Raw genomic sequence first — 24644 nt, forward strand, 5'->3', positions numbered from 1 at the left:
GCTTCTGCTATAAAGTTTAAAAAGTGTTAAAACTGCGATACCGCGGTTTATAACACTAACGAAGCTAAGCACCGGCACCAGCTCACCCTGAGCTGGTGCTCGGTGTTTACAGCTTACACTGACGATTTGAAATGGTAGGTTTCCTTTAAGCTCCCTTCCCACTTCCTTTCTTGTGCATTGAGCAGACAGGGGAGGGGGATGGTGTGGAGTAAAGGAAGAATATATGAGGATACACATGCACACACATCCTGCAGCTGCCCCTCCACAACATGCTCACCACAACATTCTGATGCCAGGTAATATGAATTTAATTTATATAAAATTATTGTTAGCAAAATGACCAATAAAATATAACTTTTAATCCACACAATGAGAATATCAAATCGCCACATCGAAAACCATAAAACTGTTGTTGTTGCCAACCACTCTGCAACAATGTCAATGCCTATACTAGCCATCAAAAAATCTTCCAAATGCAAAAGTAGATACCGGACTGATATTAAACCACCATAGTTAAGAAAGAAGGGTAGATCTTACCAGGTATGTAAATATTCACAGTAGGAGCAGGAGGGGGAAGGGGTTCCAGGCTGGCATATCATCCACTAAGACTAACCCTTTCACTTGTGTACTAGCCCTAAATCCCTGACATGCCCTATCTTGGATGTACTGTCGCTCGTCCAAATGGTGTGAAAAAGACACCCTATACCGGCTGGCAGGGCCGGATTATAGGCGGGGCTCCCGGGGCTCGAGCCCCGGGGCCCCCACCATCTTGCCCCCCCTAGGGGCCCCCACCAGATCGCACCTCCCGCGCCACCCGTCTGAGATGCCCGCCGCTCCCAGACTCAGATGACCGCCTCCCCGCTCATCTCCCTGGACGACAGAGACGCCCCCTTTACAGGTGACACCGCCTCCACCTCCAAGGCTGCCCCCCCGCGGCACAGGTTACCGCCTCCCGCCTGCCCATCCCCGGCATGTGTGGCCCGCTCGATTGCCCCGCCCCCAGCTCCCGTTCGAACAGGCACCCACCGCCCCCCTGCCATCGCCAGCCGAACAAGCGAGCCCCGGCATAGGTGACCGCCTGCCGGACCGCCCATCCCCCCCATGCATGGCCGTGACATCACCCCCCCCCCCCCGCCCGGACAAGCAACCCCGCTTGAGCCCCCCCCCCTCCCCCGCTTGAAAAAGCACCCGGCGCCCCCCCCTCCCCATCTGAACAATCGTCACCACCCCCCCTTCACCCCTCCGCTTGAAAAAGCACCCGGCGCCCCCCCCTCCCCGTCCGACCAAGCGACACCCCCCCCCCCCCCCCCGCCGGAAAAGGCACCGCCGACCCCCTCCCAGCCGAACAACAACCAAAAGACCCCCCACCCGCCTGGACACCCGCCTGAAGCCACGGCCGGTAAGGTAAGTATATACATTTGTATTTATATATACTGTTTATTTATGGGTATATACTGTTTATTTATGTGTGTATATGGGTATATGGGTATATACTGTTTATTTATGTGTATATACTGTTTATTTATGTGTATATACTGTTTATTTATGGGTATATACTGTTTATTTATGGGTATATACTGTGTATATGGGTATATACTGTTTATTTATAGGTATATACTGTGTATATGGGTATATACTGTTTATTTATAGGTATATACTGTGTATATGGGTATATACTGTGTATATGGGTATATACTGTTTATTTATGGGTATATACTGTGTATATGGGTATATACTGTGTTTATGGGTATATACTGTTTATTTATGGGTATATACTGTGTATATGGGTATATACTGTTTATTTATGGGTATATACTGTTTATTTATGGGTATATACTGTGTATATGGGTATATACTGTGTATATGGGTATATACTGTTTATTTATGGGTATATACTGTGTATATGGGTATATACTGTTTATTTATGGGTATATACTGTTTATTTATGTGTGTATATGGGTATATACTGTTTATTTATGTGTATATACTGTTTATTTATGTGTATATACTGTGTATATGGGTATATACTGTGTATATGGGTATATACTGTTTATTTATGGGTATATACTGTGTATATGGGTATATACTGTTTATTTATGGGTATATACTGTTTATTTATGGGTATATACTGTTTATTTATGGGTATATACTGTGTATTTATGTGTGTATATGGGTATATGGGTATATACTGTTTATTTATGTGTATATACTGTTTATTTATGTGTATATACTGTGTATATGGGTATATACTGTGTATATGGGTATATACTGTTTATTTATGGGTATATACTGTGTATATGGGTATATACTGTGTATATGGGTATATACTGTTTATTTATGTGTATATACTGTTTATTTATGTGTATATACTGTGTATATGGGTATATACTGTGTATATGTGTATATACTGTTTATTTATGGGTATATACTGTGTATATGGGTATATACTGTTTATTTATGGGTATATACTGTGTATATACTGTGTATATGGGTATATACTGTTTATTTATGGGTATATACTGTTTATTTATGGGTATATACTGTGTATATGGGTATATACTGTGTATATGGGTATATACTGTGTATATGGGTATATACTGTTTATTTATGGGTATATACTGTTTATTTATGGGTATATACTGTGTATATGGGTATATACTGTGTATATGGGTATATACTGTTTATTTATGGGTATATACTGTGTATATGGGTATATACTGTGTATATGGGTATATACTGTTTATTTATGGGTATATACTGTTTATTTATGGGTATATACTGTGTATATGGGTATATACTGTTTATTTATGGGTATATACTGTTTATTTATGGGTATATACTGTGTATACGGGTATATACTGTTTATCTATGGGTATATACTGTTTATTTATGGGTATATGCTGTTTATTTATGTGTACATACTGTGTATATGGGTATATATGCATCTACTGTGTATAGATGCAAATACTGTATTTATACACGCATATATGTGTGTAATATATATATATATTATATATTACGCTGGGTATATGGTATGTATGTATGTATTTGCTGTATATACTGAATGTGTGTGTATTTGCTGTATGTGTGTATATACTTTATGAGTTTGTATATACTCTGTGTATTAATGTATAAATGTGCGTGTATATATGGGTGCAAGTATATGCGTGTAGAACTTTATCTGTGTGTATATAAAGGTGTGTATATATCAGTGTGGGGGATGTATATCTGGCCCAAGTATGTAGCTGTGTTACTGGGGATGAGGCGGCTGTATGTAGCTGTGTTACTGGGGATGAGGCGGCTGTATGTAGCTGTGTTACTGGGGATGAGGCGGCTGTATGTAGCTGTGTTACTGGGGATGAGGCGGCTGTATGTAGCTGTGTTACTGGGGATGAGGCGGCTGTATGTAGCTGTGTTACTGGGGATGAGGCGGCTGTATGTAGCTGTGTTACTGGGGATGAGGCGGCTGTATGTAGCTGTGTTACTGGGGATGAGGCGGCTGTATGTATCTGTGTTAATGGGGATGAGGCGGCTGTATGTAGCTGTGTTAATGGGGATGAGGCGGCTGTATGTAGCTGTGTTACTGGGGATGAGGCGGCTGTATGTAGCTGTGTTATTGGGGGCCAGTCGGCTGTATGTAGCTGTGTTACTGGGGATGAGGCGGCTGTATGTAGCTGTGTTACTGGGGATGAGGCGGCTGTATGTAGCTGTGTTACTGGGGATGAGGCGGCTGTATGTAGCTGTGTTACTGGGGATGAGGCGGCTGTATGTAGCTGTGTTACTGGGGATGAGGCGGCTGTATGTAGCTGTGTTACTGGGGATGAGGCGGCTGTATGTATCTGTGTTAATGGGGATGAGGCGGCTGTATGTACCTGTGTTACTGGGGATGAGGCGGCTGTATGTAGCTGTGTTACTGGGGGTGAGGCGGCTGTATGTAGCTGTGTTACTGGGGATGAGGCGGCTGTATGTAGCTGTGTTACTGGGGATGAGGCGGCTGTATGTAGCTGTGTTCCTGGGGATGAGGCGGCTGTATGTAGCTGTGTTCCTGGGGATGAGGCGGCTGTATGTAGCTGTGTTACTGGGGATGAGGCGGCTGTATGTAGCTGTGTTACTGGGGATGAGGCGGCTGTATGTAACTGTGTTACTGGGGATGAGCCGGCTGTATGTTGCTGTGTTACTGGGGTGAGGCGGCTGTATGTAGCTGTGTTACTGGGGATGAGGCGGCTGTATGTAGCTGTGTTACTGGGGATGAGGCGGCTGTATGTATCTGTGTTAATGGGGATGAGGCGGCTGTATGTATCTGTGTTAATGGGGATGAGGCGGCTGTATGTAGCTGTGTTAATGGGGATGAGGCGGCTGTATGTAGCTGTGTTACTGGGGATGAGGCGGCTGTATGTAGCTGTGTTACTGGGGATGAGGCGGCTGTATGTAGCTGTGTTACTGGGGATGAGGCGGCTGTATGTAGCTGTGTTCCTGGGGATGAGGCGGCTGTATGTAGCTGTGTTACTGGGGATGAGGCGGCTGTATGTACCTGTGTTACTGGGGATGAGGCGGCTGTATGTAGCTGTGTTCCTGGGGATGAGGCGGCTGTATGTAGATGTGTTACTGGGGGCGAGGCAGCTGTATGTAGCCGTGTTACTGGGGGTGAGGCGGCTGTATGTAGCTGTGTTCCTGGGGATGAGGCGGCTGTATGTAGCTGTGTTCCTGGGGATGAGGCGGCTGTATGTAGCTGTGTTACTGGGGGCGAGGCGGCTGTATGTAGCTGTGTTACTGCTGGGATAGTGGAAAGGAAGCAGGACGACGTGTATGTACGGTACACTCAGTGGGGGCCTCCACCAGATTTTGCGCCCAGGGGCCCCCACCAACCTTAATCCGGCCCTGCCGGCTGGCATAAGCTGGATTTGACATTGACATTGATGTGAAGACTGGTTGGCAACAAAGTTATGTTTTATAGGTAACTCATATATAGTAATGAAATGATTCAAGATTCAGACAAAGGTATTTTTAAAATCAGCATAGCATAAGCGATTTGTTCCTGACATTAGCTAAAAATGACATTCCAGGCTACAGTTTCGCTTTAAAGGAAACCCTCTTTTGGAAATGAACATTCTGACCCACACATACCTGCACATAGCTGTAGCTTAGATGATGCAGGAACATATCTTGGTTAAGCACATAAACCGGCCGTTTAGGTAAAATTGATTCTTATATTATGCTAATCACCCACTCAGTGTTTCTGTGTGTGTCACATACTAAGATATGTTTCTGCATCATCTCAGCTACACCTATGTGCAGGTATGTGTGGGTCAGAATGTCCTTTTCCAAATGGTAAGTTTCCTTAAAGTCATGTACCCTTATTAAAATAAATTAAACCAGAGCACCCTCATTCCTATTGCCTCAAATAGAGCCTCTTTAAAACACAGCAGGAGACAGTGAATGTCTGGAGACAAAAATGTTACAATCAGTTAATTCCACCATATCTCAATGCATTATGGCTGAAGAACAAAAAGACAAGTCAATTCTCAGCTAAGAGAAGACTCCTGACAACATTGCATTCAGAATTCCAATATACTTTCTGTAGCAATTCTTCTTGGTTTTCTAGATCTCTGTTTGCTATCATTCTATGGAAAACTAAATTGTTTACTTCCTGTGGGTAGAAATCTTTATAAAACACATCTCCCATTACTCTGTGATATAACGAGCCATGGCCCTGTGTGACTTCACATAAATAATGGACAGATTTCTATCCACAGGAAGTATACAATAAACCTTCATGTTAAATGACATCAAGCAGAGATCAAGGAAACCATGATGACTTAATATAGAAAGTATACTGGAAAATTGAATAACATTTCATTACACACACTATATTTATTATTTGCTGTAATTGGACATTCCCTTTAATTGTAGCCCTGATCACTTAAATATAAAATTTACTATACATATACATCCCTCTTACCTGGCAGAAGGAAAAAATGGTTGCTTGGTTTAAGAACTATTCCTTCCTTTATCCAATTTATTAAAGGTACTGGAAATCCACTCAATTCACATGTCAAAGAAATGAAATTATCCTCCACAATAGTGACGTTTTCATAGATGCTGCCAATGATTCTAGGTGGAACTGCAATGGGATCATGCCAGAATAAATTTAAAAGTGAACAGTTTAACCCTTACATACCATGATTATGTATTAATGTGTTTTAAGGTAACATGGATAATGTTCAGTGTTGTCTGAGAAAAGAAAAAAGGTTCATAAACAGCAGCACTTTTGTCTACAGGCAGGGCCGGATTATAGGCGGGGCTCACGGGGCTCGAGCCCCGGGGCCCCCACCATCTTGCCCCCCCTAGGGGCCCCCACCAGATCGCACCTCCTGGGCCACCCGTCTGAGATGTCCGCTCCCAGACTCAGGTGACTGCCTCCCCGCTCATCTCCCTGCACCACAGAGACGCCCCCGTCAAAGGTGACACCGCCTCCACCTCCACGGCCGCCCCCCTCTGCACAGGTTACAGCCCTCCCGCCCGCCAATCCCCATGCATGCGTGGCCGAGCAACAACCCCGGCCGGCCCGTCTGAACAAGTTAAACCCGCTCGATTGCCCCGCCCCCCGCTCCCGCTTGAACAGGCACCCACCGCCCTCCTTCACATCCCCGGCCGAACAAGAGAGCCCCAGCACAGGTGACCCCCTGCCGGCCCGCCCAACCCCCGCCATGCCTGGCCGTAACATCCACCCCCCCTGCTCGAGCAAGGACCCGCCGCCCCTCCCCGGCCGAACAAGCGACCCCCCCCCCCACTCCGCTCCCTGCTTGAAAAAGCACCTGGCGCCCTGCTCCCCGTCTGATCAATCGTCGCCCCCCCCCCTGCATGAAAAAGCACCCGGTATATACTGTTTATTTATGTGTATATATGCATCTACTGTGTATATACTGTTTATTTATGGGTATATATGCATCTACTGTGCATATACTGTTTATTTATGGGTATATATGCATCTACTGTGTATATACTGTGTATATGGGTGTATATGCATCTACTGTGTATATACTGTGTATATGGGTATATATGCATCTACTGGTATATACTGTGTATATGGGTATATATGCATCTACTGTGTATATACTGTGTATATGCATCTACTGTGTATATACTGTGTACATGGGTATATATGCATCTACTGTGTATATACTGTGTACATGGGTATATATGCATCTACTGTGTATATACTGTGTACATGGGTATATATGCATCTACTGTGTATATACTGTGTACATGGGTATATATGCATCTACTGTGTATATACTGTGTACATGGGTATATATGCATCTACTGTGTATATACTGTGTATATGGGTATATATGCATTTACTGTGTATATACTGTGTACATGGGTATATATGCATCTACTGTGTATATACTGTGTACATGGGTATATATGCATCTACTGTGTATAGATGCATAAGATGCATATACTGTATTTATACATGCATATATGTGTGTACATTTAAATTATATTTATATATTATGCTGGGTATATGGTATGTATGTATATGCTCTATATACTATGTGTGTATTTCCCATATGTGTGTGTATATGCTGTGTATACTGAATGTGTGTGTATTTGCTGTATGTGTGTATATACTTTATGAGTTTGTATATACTCTGTGTATTAGTGTATAAATGTATATGAGTGCATAAATGTGTGTGTATATATGGGTGCAAGTATATGCGTGTAGAACTTTATCTGTGTGTATATAAGTATATAAAGGTGTGTATATATCAGTCTGGGGGTGAGGCGGCTGTATGTAGCTGTGTTACTGGGGGCCAGGCGGCTGTATGTAGCTGTGTTACTGGGGGCCAGGCGGCTGTATGTAGCTGTGTTACTGGGGGCCAGGCGGCTGTATGTAGCTGTGTTACTGGGGGTGAGGCGGCTGTAGGTAGCTGTGTTACTGGGGGTGAGGCGGCTGTATGTAGCTGTGTTACTGGGGGCTAGGTGGCTGTATGTAGCTGTGTTACTGGGGGCGAGGCGGCTGTATGTAGCTGTGTTACTGGGGGCGAGGAGGCTGTATGTAGCTGTGTTACTGGGGGCGAGACGGCTGTATGCAGCTGTGTTACTGGGGGCCAGGCGGCTGTATGTAGCTGTGTTACTGGGGATGAGGCGGCTGTATGTAGCTGTGTTACTGCTGGGATGAGGCGGCTGTATGTAGCTGTGTTACTGGGGATGAGGCGGCCGTATGTAGCTGTGTTACTGGGGATGAAGCGGCTGTATGTAGCTGTGTTACTGGGGATGAGGTGGCTGTATGTAGCTGTGTTACTGGGGATGAGGCGGCTGTATGTAGCTGTGTTACTGGAGGCCAGGCGGCTGTATGTAGCTGTGTTACTGGGTGTGAGGCGGCTGTATGCAGCTGTGTTACTGGGGGCGAGGCGGCTGTATGTAGTTGTGTTACTGGGGATGAGGCGGCTGTATGTAGCTGTGTTACTGGGGATGAGGCGGCTGTATGTAGCTGTGTTACTGGGGATGAGGCGGCCGTATGTAGCTGTGTTACTGGGGGTGAGGCGGCTGTATTTAGCTGTGTTACTGGGGATGAGGCGGCTGTATGTAGCTGTGTTACTGGGGGCGAGGCGGCTGTATGTAGCTGTGTTACTGGGGGCGAGGCGGCTGTATGTAGCTGTGTTACTGGGGGCGAGGCGGCTGTATGTAGCTGTGTTACTGGGGGCGAGGCGGCTGTATGTAGCTGTGTTACTGGGGATGAAGCGGCTGTATGTAGCTGTGTTACTGGGGATGAGGTGGCTGTATGTAGCTGTGTTACTGGGGATGAGGCGGCTGTATGTAGCTGTGTTACTGGGGATGAGGTGGCTGTATGTAGCTGTGTTACTGGGGGTGAGGAGGCTGTATGTAGCTGTGTTACTGGGGGCGAGGCGGCTGTATGTAGCTGTGTTACTGGGGATGAAGCGGCTGTATGTAGCTGTGTTACTGGGGATGAGGTGGCTGTATGTAGCTGTGTTACTGAGGATGAGGCGGCTGTATGTAGCTGTGTTACTGGGGATGAGGTGGCTGTATGTAGCTGTGTTACTGGGGGTGAGGAGGCTGTATGTAGCTGTGTTACTGGGGGTGAGTAGGCTGTGTGTAGCTGTGTTACTGGGGGCCAGGCGGCTGTATGTAGCTGTGTTACTGGGGGGGAGGCGGCTGTGTGTAGCTGTGTTACTGGGGGGGAGGCAGCTGTATGTAGCTGTGTTACTGGGGGCCAGGCGGCTGTATGTAGCTATGTTACTGGGGGCCAGGCGGCTGTATGTAGCTGTGTTACTGCTGGGATAGTGGAAAGGAAGCAGGTGGACGTGTATGCACGCTGCACTCAGTGGGGGCCTCCACCAGATTTTGCGCCCAGGGGCCCCCACCAACCTTAATCCGGCCCTGTCTACAGGTTTTATCTGATACTGTAGTTTAGCACCATTTAAGTGTAGCCCAAACATGAGTTTGGCACAGCATATGTTTAAATTAATTCAGAAGATGCACTTTATATTTGATAAGCGAATCACTTTGAGGACTGCATATGTTTAAGAATAGGAATGTTTGAGAATTCAGAAGGACACTGAATATAATAGAATTTGGGGGAGAGCTTCTTATACAATGTACTGAATTTAGGAGGAGCGATATACATATATATATTGAATTAGAATACATTTGGTAGGCACTGTCTATATATTATGATTCATTTAGGAGATTTTGAGATGATGACAGCATTATTTAAATGAATTGGGAGTTCTTTTAAGGTTTTTCTGCTGAACAAATTACCTAGCAAATGTCCTTGTGCTGATTTGGGACAGAAAATATCCTTTTCTAATTCCTGTAGCTATACAGTAAATTTAAATTGATATCATTCTAATACATGTAAAATAAATCAAATAAAAAGTAAAATATTTACCATGGATATTCAGGTTAAACAATTTCTCAGCACTTCCGGCTACATTTTCAATATGGCACACATAGCGACCAGTATCCATTAATTGTGCATTTTTTATCTAAACGAAGAAGTGGAAAATAAAAATCTGGTTTTGTGGATTGCACGGCTTTGACAGGTATTTAACAGGTGTCTGCGCTGGGATTGTGTTGCACTCGATTGGATAGTGTCGCAGCTGCGCTGGCTCCATGCAACAGAAATTGGGGGGAGTGCTGTCGGATGATCCGACTGATTCGGACTGAGCAAGGGATTTAACTTTCAAATAGTGTCGCAAGACCAAGAAGATGGTGAACTCTGGCGGACCTGAGCAGGGAAGTGACACATGCAGTATATCAGGCGCACGATCTAAGTGAATTGTAGCAGAAAGCATTATCGTCGGACAATGCACTTTCTGTGAACTCCGCGGACCAGGTAAGTAAATGTATCTATATCTATTTTAGCATTTATCAATCTGATTAGTGAGTGACTAGCTATAGGCAGCTCTGTGACCAATGATTGGTGAGAGGTAATACCCCAATAATGTTACATTTGGCACATATCCCAACAGTAAATCATAAGTATCAAAAAAGTCTACAGTTGTTATGTAATATTTAAAGGGCCAGCACACTGATAATTACTGCTTGACTGTCTAGATAAATTCCTGCCTGTGTCCCCTGCCGGATTTTGGGCTTCCATGCCTAAGAGAACGATTTGTTCCATGCCCTTTGCTATTATCTTGATTTCCTGTTGTGACCTTGATTCTGTTCCTGATTCGATTCTGGTGAAAACCGGGTACCACTTAGACTCCGGTGCAAGGTGTCGCTTAAGTCATAATCTGCGGTGGTCCAGAGGATCCACTACCTCCGATCCTGACAGATATCAGTTCAATTCTATTTTATGTTTACATCTACAAATTTTAGACAGTACATGCATTCAAAATGTTACAAACCTGCAGGTATGTTCCAGCAGATAAAATCTGATAGTAATTTCCATCCTCAATTACTTGACCATCTTTCCGCCAAGTGACTGCTGGAGTAGGATGCCCTTTCACAGTACAATTAAGTAATACAGTTTGATTTTCTAAGGCTGTCATTTCCTCTGATGGATTTTCTGTGATACCTTCAAAAGTTGGGGGTACTAAAGAAAAATAATGATGTAATGGGATATAAATTTCTGTAATATATAGAGAATTAAGACCAATGATGACCAATCCCGTAGCTTGTACTCTCCTGGTCTTGCACTCTCTTATATAATGAACATCCTGAATTCCATCCCATTTTAAATGTATATAAAAGTATACCTGGCTCCCTTCCAGCAAACAGGATTGAGTCATGGTGGCATCTGTGCAAGGGTGCTAGTCCCTGTGTCATCACTGTTAAAACCCCAATCCAGCTCCCTCCTCCCCTAATGCAGATGTTAATTGACAGAGATTTGCTTGTAACATGGAGGCAGCTTATGACTGCATGAGGGAGAAGGAAGGGGAGAGCTAGGAGAGCAGTGATGACAGTAGGGCTCACAGCCTTGCACAGACACCCCCAAGACTTGATTCTCTTTGCTGGCAAGGGGCCAGGTATACTTTTATATACTTTTAAAACTGAATGGAACTAATAATGTTTATTATAAAAAAGAATAATAAAAATAATTTCTTTATTAATATAGCGCACACTGATTACGCAGCACTACACAGAGCTTGCCAAGATTGGTAATTAGTATTAAATAGTCTATGGCAGTGGTGGCGAACCTATGGCATGGGTGCCAGAGGTGGCAATCTGAGCCCTCTCAGTGGGCACTCAGGCTGTTGCCCCAGCATAGAATTCACCAGACAGGACTTGTCCAGGTAACCCAGGATGTGAAGCAGGAAAAGAAGGTGTGGACAGGGTCAAATTATCATTGGAGGCATTGAAGCTTCTGCTTTTGGCCCCACAATTCTTCCTGTTAATTGGGAAGTTCCAATGGCAATCTGAATTTTACCACCTTCTTTGAATTATATTGGTGTCCTAGGGGCCGCTGAAAACTGTGGTATAGCACGGGGCAAGAAGATTTTAATAATTTAATGCTAGAATAGCTGTGTTGGCACTTTGCTATAAATAAGTGGGTTCTGGTTTGCATTTTGGGCACACAGTCTCTAAAAGGTTTGCCATCACTGGTCTATGGGAACCTGCCACTAGGTCAAAATGTGAACTCCTGATGACAGGTTCCATTTAAACACTGCAATTTCCTCATTGAGACCTAGAATACTTACAAAGAACCCGAATATTGTAATGAAGAGAGTCTTCTCCTGCCTCATTTACGGCAATACAAGTATATGATCCAGCATCCTCCAGATGCGCCCTTGCAATCTGTAAACTGTGTCCACCTGAAAAAAAAATGATAAAAGTTTAGAAGTTCTAAAGAATGTAAAGGGAACTAATGTCCTTCTTTATCAATGCTGTAAGAAGTCTCTCAGATAAAGGCAAAGATATATACTGTATCAGGTCCAGATTATTGGGTGGGCTCCTGGAGCCCCCACCACTTTGCCTTTAAAGGAGCCACCACCAAATGTGGGTGATTCAGGCTGTCGCATGGCCACTCGAATCACCCAAAGTATGTGCAGGTCTGGCTCAGACAGTAATCAATAGACTTCAGTCTACAGCAGAGCAAGGTAAAAATTAGTTCCCTGCTCTGCCATAGACCACCGCTGCCATTGCCAGTATGGTTACACCACGAGGGAAGAGGAGGAGGTTGGCTTGCATCAGCGGAATGGCGGTAGATGAGTACAATTTTATTATTTTAACTAGGGGTAGTATATAGTTATAGGGTGCTGTATATAGTTATAATAGGAGGGCTGTATATAGTTATAATAGGAGGGCTATATATAGTTATAGGGGGCTGGATATAGTTATACTAGGGTGCTGTATAAATTTGTTACATTTGGTAAAATATAGTTATTGCTGCTGGTGTATATAGTTCTTATAGGAAGGCTGTATATAGTAATTATAGGGGATTGGATATTATAGGAGTGCTGCATATAGATATAGGGAGCTGGATATAGTAATTATAGGGGGGCTGTACACACACAGCTCTGCTTCATCCATACAGTTACACACGGCACTGCTTCATCCATACATTTACACACACAGCTCTGCTTCATCCATACATTTACACACACAGCTCTGCTTCATCCATACATTTATACACACAGCTCTGCTATATTAATACATTTACACACACAGATCAGCTATACACATATAAGGAACACTCTGGGAACTACGCTACACATGAATACATACACAGTTTTACTATACACAAATAAGGAACACATTGGGAACTACTCTACACACACAGACTCCCCCCCCCCCCCCTCTTACCCTCTTCTTCTTCGCCTGTCCTAGTGCAGCATGTCCCCAGTCTTGGCAGTATGTGGTGATGTAAGAAGCATGTGATCAGTCCTGTAGGCAGAGGGAGAGAGCAGTACGGAGGCTCTCTTCTCTGGGAGATCGTGTGCAGCTCTACATCAGGGCATCATCTGATCCCCATTACAGCGGTCAGGAGGGTCTGGCAATGCTGGATCCTCCTGTCCTTCGCTCTATAAGATGCAGGTACTTTTTAGCAAGATTTTTTTCTTGCTAAAAAGTGTGTCTTATAGTCCAAAAAATATGGTAGTTATATTAGGAGGGGCTGTATATAGTTATTATAGAAGGGCTGTTTATATTTATTATAGAGGATGTATATAGTTATTATAGATATATATATATATATATATATAATATAAATATATATATAATTATATATTAATGTTGGAAAAGAACCTGTCTATGTAATTTATGGATGATTTAGATTATCCAGAGCATAAAACACAGTTGGTTCCCTGATGTACACTCACCGGCCACTTTATTAGGTACACCATGCTAGTAACGGGTTGGACCCCCTTTTGCCTTCAGAACTGCCTCAATTCTTCATGGCATAGATTCAACAAGGTGCTGGAAGCATTCCTCAGAGATTTTGGTCCATATTGACATGATGGCATCACACAGTTGCCGCAGATTTGTCGGCTGCACATCCATGATGCGAATCTCCCGTTCCACCACATCCCAAAGATGCTCTATTGGATTGAGATCTGGTGACTGTGGAGGCCATTTGAGTACAGTGAACTCATTGTCATGTTCAAGAAACCAGTCTGAGATGATTCCAGCTTTATGACATGGCGCATTATCCTGCTGAAAGTAGCCATCAGATGTTGGGTACATTGTGGTCATAAAGGGATGGACATGGTCAGCAACAATACTCAGGTAGGCTGTGGCGTTGCAACGATGCTCAATTGGTACCAAGGGGCCCAAATAGTGCCAAGAAAATATTCCCCACACCATGACACCACCACCACCAGCCTGAACCGTTGATACAAGGCAGGATGGATCCATGCTTTCATGTTGTTGACACCAAATTCTGACCCTACCATTCGAATGTCGCAGCAGAAATAGAGAGTCATCAGACCAGGCAACGTTTTTCCAATCTTCTACTGTCCAATTTTCGATGAGCTTGTGCAAATTGTAGCCTCAGTTTCCTGTTCTTAGCTGAAAGGAGTGGCACCCGGTGTGGTCTTCTGCTGCTGTAGCCCATCTGCCTCAAAGTTCGACGTACTGTGCGTTCAGAGATGCTCTTCTGCCTACCTTGGTTGTAACGGGTGGCGATTTGAGTCACTGTTGCCTTTCTATCAGCTCAAACCAGTCTGCCCATTCTCCTCTGACCTCTGGCATCAACAAGGCATTTCCGCCCACAGAACTGCCGCTCACTGGATGTTTTTTCTTTTTCGGACCATTCTCTGTAAACCCTAGAGATGGTTGTGCGTGAAAATCCCAGTAGATCAGCAGGTTCTGAAATACTCAGACCAGCCCTTCTGGCACCAACAACCATGCCACGTTCAAAGGCACTCAAATCACCTTTCTTCCCCATACTGATGCTCAGTTTGAACTGCAGGAGATTGTCTTGACCATGTCTACATGCTTAAATGCACTGAGTTGCCGCCATGTGATTGGCTTATTAGAAATTAGGTGTTAATGAGCAGTTGGACAGGTGTACCTAATAAAGTGGCCGGTGAGTGTATGTGTGGAACAGTACTAACAGTCTTCTCTTGAAGACACGCTTATGATACATATAATACAAATCTATGTGCATAGTAATAACATGTGATATACATATAAAACTGTACCTGGTAATATGAACACCTTTTCATTTGATGTGAGAAGGTTTCCATCCTTATACCATGTGATAGTAGGTGGAGGCACCGCATTCGTTTCACAATACAAAGACAGGGGGTTGTTGACAATGACATCTTTGTTATCTCCATTTCTTGATACAATATTGCTGTCAGCATTCAGCAGAATTCCAGCTAACTTCAAGAATGTTGGCGGAACTAAGGAATTAAAAAAGTAAAATACAGAATTATGATGAATTCAATTCCCTGTCGAACACAATTGTTACTTACTGTCAATAAAAGAAGTTCCATGTTTAAATTTCACAGTGAAACAATCTGAAAAATCTTCCACAATGCTGCTTCTTTCTAAATGTGCAGTTCATTCTCTATTATAATATATATATATATATAATTTTTTTTTTTTTTCTAGCAACCATGACTGGACATAGAACATAAGAAGTTGATGGGTGAGGCTTAGTTTTTCAATCACCCCCAGGACTCAGATCTGTATGTCCAGTAGCTGCTGCTCCAGCTTTCTCACTTGTAGAGAACAGCTGATCATCCCTCTCCCTATCTCCTTTGCTCTCTGCTTCTGGGCTTCTCATACAGCAGATTCACTGATGGTTACTTGCTTCTTACAAATACTAAGGGTTCTGCATTTAAAAGGAAGTAATGCAGCAATCATGTTTTAACTATTTTTACTATAGACACAAAGTTATGGAAACTAATTATATTTCCTCTATATGAACACAGTACTTCTTACTTATTTTACATCAAAGGTTAACTTGCATAAACCAATAGTGTTTTGTTATAAACATTGTGTATATTATTACTGTATCTGCATAGACTCGTAGAAAGGGTTAATGAACATTGAGAGATATTTCTAAATGTGTATCTCTGTTCATCAGATAAGCTAGTAGTTATTTTCCACAGCTTGTGTTGCAGAAGACAAACAGACTTGTTTACAAGACAAGCAGACATCTTGGCCTTTAGAGTGACAGGTGCTGTCTGGAAACTTGTTTACACTTTAGAACCCTGCTGCCATAGAATATTATGGGGACTTAATGTAAGTCTATGGGAAAGCGCTTTATTGTTGTTTTGTGAGAAAAATGGAACCACTCCTCATCCGGTAGAAAGTATATAAAGCGAACATTTAACCGGTCCTTAGTGTCTTGCAGTTATGGAACAGAGCTTGAAGGAGAAGACTACCTTTGCAACCAGAGTAAGAAGCTGAGACAGAGATACTCTGCCATAGACCCTGGGCTCCTAGTCATTGACAGCTATCCCAGGCCTTTCCTTAACATAGAACCCTTCTTCTGCCAGGAAGGAGATTGGAGTAGTCAGTCCTATGTTTTTCTTGTATTGCTTTGCACCTGAATTTCTTCAGTAAAGAAGGAAACCGTTTACAATAAACTCCCTGACTATCTGGGATTATTTCTCATTGGGGTGCACCACACCTAACCACCCTTTCCGGAGAGCAGCAACAGTGGGTGACGACTTGATGGTGCCGGGCAGACCCAGCATAGCATTGGGCCACCCCTAAACTAGACACTGCATATGTATCTATGCCTTTCACACAATCTATCACACAATGGCAGTGTAGATGTGATCACAATATGGGCCAAAGAGTCCATGGTGAGGAAACATGGAAGTGAACATAAATAGTCCAGATAAGTTTGCCATCTTTGCTCAGCAGCAAAACCTCATGAGAATTGAGGGAACATGAGGTCAGTCTCTGCAAGACCTACAAACTCTGAGTTAACTTAGGTAAAAGATATTGAATTATAGGAACCTGTCCTAGTAAACTGCACATGAGTTTCCCCAATGAAAGTGCCAGTCACTTCTATTTTTCCATTTTGCAGGACCATGATCCTTTTGTCGTATAAGTTGTAAAAATGTCTATGCACTGTCTACAACCAGTAATACAAGTGATATAAACTACTTTAGACAATTATGTGTAGCAGATTACAGTATGACAGATATCTCTTTTGCTATTTTATTGTCCCATTCTGACATTTCTAACACCTTGTACCTTTTGAAGAGGTGGGATGTGGGTATCTATAGTCCACAAATGATGATATTGTTGTTTTATAGCAAATTGAGCACTTTTCAATTCAGACAAAATATTTTTGGATTGAAACCAAATTGTCACTTTGGAAACTTTGAAATAAATATCATAACTTATAATAATATATCATGTGTGGTATTTTTTTTGTACTAGATACCTAAGCTGTAAAACCATAGAATGCAGGAAAACCTACTGGTGGTATAATGAAGCTAAAGGTTCAATTTAAAAGGAGTCTATTAACATCCTACTGATTAAAAATCTACACTGGAAAACTGATCTACTGCAGTATTATTTTGCAGCATGTATGTAGGAATTGTGTAAATCCCATCCACTATTCTGTGACTGTAAATCTCTGTAAATTCTGTGATTGTGAACTGACAGACAGATCTGCTGTGTCTAACTTGCATGGATTACAATCTGTGTGGCCTCAAACTATCAGTCTCCTATAACATAGTCACTTGCTGACAATTGACTCATATAAAAGGGCCCAAACAAAGATTGACAATTACAATACACATAACTACATGCAAGCCTTACCTTGTACAATGATATCAAAGTCCTTCTCATCTTCACCAGCAATGTTTGATGCCACACAGGTGTAACGGCCAGTATCTGATAACTCTGCTTTCTCTACGTGGAGTGTATATCCATTAACTTGCAAGGCACTTTCAGAATCAAGTGGCTGCAAAAACATTTGAAAGTTCATAACTTTACACAACTGATAAGTCACATCTGACTTTAAAGGAAACCTACCACATGATATGGTAAGTGTAAGATGGAAATACCGAGCACCAGGTCAGGGTGAGCTGATGCCGGAGCTTATTTTTGTTAGTGTCCTAAACCGCTTCATTGCGGTTTAAAACACTTTTTAATCTTTATAGCTGAAGCTGCTTTGGCGCACCAAGCGCGCGAGCGTGCGGCTCTCCTTCACTTCCTCACTTCCTATGTAGGCGCGCGCATGGTGCGCCAATCGCGTACCACCGTGCACCGAAGCAGCTTCGGCTATAAAGTTTAAAAAGTGTTTTAAACCGCGATGCAGTGGTTTAGGACACTAACAAAAATAAGCTCCGGCACCAGCTCACCCTGAGCTGGTGCTTGGTATTTCCTTCTTAAACCTACCATATCATGTGATAAGTTTCCTTTAAGCTGAATTTATAGGCCCTTCATAGATAGATTGATCCCTGTCGTAAATTTCCTAAAGATCGAAGAATACCAACAATTTTTGCAAGCCATAATACCAACCCAACCTGTGTCCTAAATCACCATGGACAATATTTTGTAAATGGGTGAATGGGGGGAGGAGGGGAGAGTCTGTTTTCTGGCCAAAGTGAACGTGGCTCAAGTTCCAATGCTTTCCGACAAAATGAAACCAAATCTGCATTAACTGAGCCAAAAATTAGGAAGTTTAAAGGGGTATACCCATGAAAGAAAGTTCTCAAATTTTAATCCCCTAGTGATGTTTATACCATAAAGTTAATTTTAACCCACTACTATACAATTTTACTCAGTTTTATTGCTGTTTCTGTTTTAGCTCCTACAACTGAATGAGTTTACATTTTTATAGCACATGGTTTAGCGCCACTTTTATTTAGCTTCCAAAAATTCTACTAGTATCTAACACAAAGAAAAAGAGAGATGAGACAGATCAGAGATGAGAGATGATGAGATGTATAAGATGGGTATAAAACACAATGACACTCTCAGCTCTGCTAACTGACCTATAACACACACAGAGTGGTAGCAGCCATAGAAGCCTCTATGGGGCCCGCAGTGTCATGGGGCCCTGTTATCTGACCTGCCACTAAAGAATGGAGGAGGTGCAGCAGTATATACATATTATGCTGCACATTGTACAGCACAATATATAACACATATGTTATGTATATATGCTATATATGTGTGTGTATTTGTGATGTGTATATGCTGTATGTGTATATGGTGTATGCTGTGTATATACTGTATGTGTGTATATATGCTATACGTCTGTATATGGCACCATATGTCCGTGTATATTTGGTGTGTATATGCTCTATATGTGTGAATAGGTATTTAAGACTGTATAAATGTGTGTGTATGAGTGAACTGTATGTTTATGTATATTGGTAATATGCATATTTTTAAGCAGGAGTTTGCTAAGGGGTCCTGCCTCTCTCACTTCAGTGCGCCTGTCCCCGTCTCCTAGGGCATGCGCGGTTGCCCGCCTGAGATTTAAAGGGCCAGTGCACCCCTTATTGGGCGCTGGCCATCTGACTCATATAAATGTCCTACCTCCTCCTGTGACCCCTGACGGATCTCTGTGCTTCCATGCCTAAGAGAACACTATAGCAATAACCCAAGCCCTCTGCAATTATCCTGACTTACCGTTGTGTCCTCGATTCCGTTACTGACTCCGATCCCGTGCTCCCTGTCCTGACCTATTGTTACATCCCCCAATTCTGATCCTGGGCTGCCTGTCTCGACTTCCTGCCTGTTCCTGACCACAAGTTTGCCTTATGATTCTGCATTATGCCTTGACAAAGTCATGCCTGTGGAACGACCTGGTGGTACCACGCCGCAACAAGTCCAACTGCTTTGCGGTGGGCTCTGGTGAAAACCGAGTACCACTTAGACTCCAGTCCCAGGTGTCGGCTTACGTCATCGTCCGCAGTGGCACAGAGGATCCACTACCTCAGGTTAATATTGCAGAAATTTATCAGGCAATTTATGTTCTATTGATTGTGTCTTCCTAGGTAGCTCTTGAATAAGATACTATCTAAGATTTCATGTCTACTCCTATTTATGTGGTATTTGATATCCTGGAATTTCTAAACGTTTTCCAGGGAAGCCATAATTTTATGTATTGGTCGTGAGTCCTCGTTTCCCCGCTGGCTAATTCTTCTAACCTACAAATGTTGTCTAAGCGGTTCATCCTTTCATCAATGGAGGGGGGTTCAGTTTGCAGGCATTTTGGGGGGATTGTTAGTTTGGCTGCTTGTACCAAAGCTAGATCTCTTCCATTAGGGCTCCATGTACTATTTGGGAGCCATAACAGAACAGACTCTGGACTTAAATTGACCTTTTTGTCAGTTATTTTAGCAATGTGTGACTGTACCTCCTTCCAGAAGCAGTGTAGCTTGGGGCATTTCCAAAAAATATGTCCTAATGTGCCACCACTATTTCCACACCTCCAACATGTGTCCTTTGATAACAGTTGTTTTTTCACCAAGGCCTGTGGTGTATTGTACCACCTTGTCATGAGTTTATATGAATTTGCATCTTGAAAAACCGTATGATCTCATGTGAATTTTTTCTTGACTTGTGCAGGGGTAATACAAATGTTTAGGTCTGACTCTGACTCCCAGCCTCTTATATAAGCAGGGACTGTGTGGTTTCCTTGTGTTTATATGTGATCATAAAGCAAGGAGATAGCTCCTTTTGGTAGAGTTTCTTTTTGTGCAATTTCTCTAACCAGCTAGGATCATGAAGAAGAGGGTGTTTCTTAATAAATTGTGCTTGGTTGAATCTGAGTTCTTCTTTTTGAAGGAAATTTAGAGAGGGCAGATTTTCCAATGGGTTCCCCCTGGTGTCAGAAGTTTTATGTCTAATCGTTTTCAGCGGTGTAGCCTCTATATATGTCCAAAAGTGTGAAGGCTTACCGTATGTTTCTTGTCTGGATTTAATAAGAATGGTATTAAGCTGCTGGGCATCAGTGTGGAGGAGTACCCTAGTAAGCGCATGTCTTTTGATAGTGATTGCATCGTTTGGATGGTGCCTCTGGTAATAGGGTTCTCACAATTGTCTGTTTAGTATTCCACATTTGTGCCTTATGACTTTGGGAGATTGAACATGATTCTAAAGATGAGCTGGGGTTAGTGAGGTTTTTATTATGAGGAATTACCCATCTCTTGAGATGGTTTGCTTTGTAATACGTCAGTATATCTAGGAGACCAAAGACTCCTTGTATTTTTTTAAGTTTCAGCCGCTCATATGGAACTCGTGCCTTCCTTCCTTTCCAGAGGAATAATGTGAAAGGGCATGACATTTTAAGCCCTTTTGCATTTGGCTTAATTACCCGAATCTTGCTCCTTTTAACTGCTATTTAGCTGCCTTCCCCCTGTTATCAGTGACTCCTCAGATGGCCATTGTTAGGTACTTTCCATCCCAGCGAATACAGAGTGATAATGTACATGTGAGACACCCCCCCCCCTCCCTCTCCTTGCACTCAGCTGTTTAGCACATACAGGCTGCCACGTGCTCTTAGGAGCTCTATCTAACACAGTAACAATCTCCATGTACACTCCCTGTCTCTCCCTAACTAATATAGTAAATATCTCACCCAGAACACCCTCAGCCTTCCTTACACTTGTATATAAACAAATTCACAGTCTCCCCTCTCCCTTCACCTCACAGCAGGAAATGTCTTCAATCTGCCCCATGTTCAGTGCTGCAGTTTTATTAGATAGATATGAGATAGCTATGTATACATATACTTAGAGAAAGTCTGGAGCAGCACACAATAGAAGAGTGGGTGTAAGCCTACTTGGGCCGGGCAGCAGGTCCTCAGTAATATAAAGTGGAAAAAAAGGAACACTCCAAGGTTCAGATAAAAATAGTAAGTCCTCTTTATTCCATATCCCAATACAGCAACTTCGCTTTAATTGGATATGGAATAAAGAGGACTTTCTATTTTTATCTAAACCCTGGAGTGCTGCTTTTTTCCACTTTATATGTATACATATACATTGATGGATTTTTTGTGATGTTATTTGGTTTTTGGGAACAATCTATTTAATCTAGTGGGGGTACATTGTATCAGTGCCTCCTATTATGTGTATCAGTGTTCACTCTTCTCTAGTTTCATAGTTTCTACGGTTGAAAAAAGACACTTGTCCATCAAGTTCAACCAAGGAAGGGTAGGGATTGGATGAGGAAGGGATTTAGGGGAAACAATTCTATATAACATAACCATCAATGTTATTTAGGTGTAAAAAGTCATCTAGACCCTTCTTGAAGCTATCCGCTGTCCCTGCTGTGACCAGCGCCTGAGGCAGGCTATTCCACAGATTGACAGTTCTCATAGTAAAAAAGCCCTGTCGCCTCCGGTGATTAAACCTTGGTTTCTCCAAACGGAGACAGTGCCCCCTCGTCTTTTGATTTGATCTAATCTGAAACAACTTACCACCATATTTTTTGTATGGACCATTCATATATTTAAATAAATTAATCATGTCCCCTCGTAGTCGTCTCTTTTCCAGACTAAATAAATCTAGTTGTTTTAATCTTTCCTCATAACTGAGACCCTCCATACCCCTTATCATTTTTGTGGCTCTACGTTGAACCCTCTCCAGCTCCAGGGCATCCTTTTTATGGACCGGTGCCCAGAACTGGACAGCATATTCCAGGTGTGGCCGAACCAGTGCCTTGTATAGTGGTAATATTACATCCCTATCACGAGAGTCCATACCACTTTTGATACATGACAAGATCCTACTGGCTTTAGAGGCAGCTGATTGACATTGCATGCTGTTATTCAATTTATGATCTACTAGTACCCCCAGGTCCTTCTCAACAAGGGACTCTCCCAGATTTACTCCCCCAAGGACATATTTTGCCTTTGGATTATTGGCCCCCAGGTGCATAACCTTACATTTATCCACATTAAACCTCATTTGCCAAGTGGATGACCAAACATTCAGTTTGTCCAAGTCACCCTGCAGCCTATGAACATCCTCCATAGACTGTATTACACTACACAGTTTGGTGTCATCTGCAAAAATAGACACAGTGCTATTAATTCCTACCTCTATATCATTAATAAATATATTAAATAGTAGTGGGCCAAGCACAGAACCCTGGGGTACACCACTCATAACTGGTGACCATTCCGAGTAGGAATCATTGACCACAACTCTCTGGATACGATCCTTCAGCCAGTTTTCAATCCAATTGCAAATGATTTCTGTCAAACCAATAGCCCTAATTTTACCCATCAGGCGTCTATGAGGGACAGTGTCACATGCCTTTGCAAAGTCCAAGAACACAATATCCACAGCTGCTCCTCCATCCAGGCATCTGCTCACCTCTTCATAAAAGCAGATAAGGTTAGTTTGACAACTTCTATTCTTAGTAAACCCATGCTGGCTGTCACTTATTATACTATTTGATGTCACATACTCCAGTATGTAGTCTTTTACTAACCCTTCCAATACTTTCCCCACAATGGAAGTTAAGCTTACAGGCCTGTAATTGCCAGGCGAAGTTCTAGAGCCCTTTTTATATATTGGCACCACATTTGCCTTGCGCCAGTCACTTGGCACCACACCAGACATTACAGAATCCCTGAAGATTTTAGCCAGCGGTACAGCAATAACAGAACTGAGTTCTTTAAGAACTCTGGGGTGTAACCCATCTGGTCCAGGAGCTTTGTACACATTGATTTTATTGAGCTTAGATTGGATAATGTCTACATTTAGCCAGCCTAGTATATCACAGGATCCATGACCCGCACTGGCACCATCCAAGTCAGAAGTTCTCTCTTCTATTGTATAAACGGAGCTAAAAAACCTATTAAGTATCTCCGCCTTCTCCTGGTCTCCAGTCACCGATGCCCCATTTTCAGAATAAAGGGGTCCAACCTGTTGTGACCCATTTTTTTTTGCATTGATATACCTAAAAAATTTCTTGGGATTTGTTTTGCTATCTTTAGCTACCTGTCTTTCATTTTGTATTTTGGCTGATTTGATTTCTTTTTTACAGATTTTGGTAAGTTTTTTGTAAGTATTGAAAGCCTCAGGTGACCCGTCAGATTTATATTTTTTAAATGCCCTCTTTTTCTCATTAATTGCCCTTTTTACTGTAGCTGTAAGCCACGCGGGGTGTAATCTAGCCCGTCTATACTTGTTACCTATTGGAATAAATTTAGAAGTATAAAAACCCAGGATAGATTTGAATTTCTCCCATTTAACATTAGTATCACCATGTGACAGTATCCGATCCCAGTCTATATCCTGTATTGCAGCCCTGAATTTTTGGAAATTAGCCCTCTTAAAATTCAAAGTTGCAAAAGTTATTATGCTGAAACTTTTCTTGCCATTGAATAAATCTTCACATTTTCACTTATGTAAATTATTCAGCCTCTTAGCTATAAGAGGCTGTGTGGGTGTGTCTAAGATGCACAAGCTTTGGTCTCATTGGTCAGCAGCACATGCTTGTGATAATGTCACAAAAGGCAGGTCCCGCCCCTCCATCTTGCTGATTGTAGTTTGTTTCAGTGCTTAAAACCATGGTTTCTATGGGCCAAAAAAGAAACTTAATGGGAACTGAGAAGCAAAATACTTTGAGGAATGATACTCAGGGACACCTGGAGAAGGTTACCCTTTAAGAATATTGGGGTGCATTGGTGCAGAGGGCGTCAGATTCATGATTCTGGCACACATTCTGCATGAATATGTGGTGGGGAACCTTCTTAAATACCTGTGCAAGCAGTTTGCACTAGA

General features: G+C 42.7%; 1 protein-coding gene across 1 annotated transcript in view; it reads right to left on the reverse strand.

Moving 5' to 3' along the window:
- HMCN1 (hemicentin 1) overlaps nt 1–24644 on the reverse strand; it is a 219917-nt gene that overhangs the window by 100523 nt on the left and 94750 nt on the right. The window contains exons 53-58 of the mRNA XM_072128125.1: nt 17707–17851; nt 15117–15320; nt 12174–12287; nt 10881–11068; nt 9917–10013; nt 5960–6121 (exon numbers count right to left, since the gene is read on the reverse strand). Coding sequence (XP_071984226.1) covers nt 5960–6121; nt 9917–10013; nt 10881–11068; nt 12174–12287; nt 15117–15320; nt 17707–17851 — 910 coding nt within the window. The remainder of the gene's footprint in view (nt 1–5959; nt 6122–9916; nt 10014–10880; nt 11069–12173; nt 12288–15116; nt 15321–17706; nt 17852–24644) is intronic.

The sequence above is a fragment of the Engystomops pustulosus genome, chromosome 10 (genome assembly GCF_040894005.1).
Source record: "Engystomops pustulosus chromosome 10, aEngPut4.maternal, whole genome shotgun sequence".
Classification (NCBI taxonomy): Eukaryota; Metazoa; Chordata; class Amphibia; order Anura; family Leptodactylidae; genus Engystomops; species Engystomops pustulosus.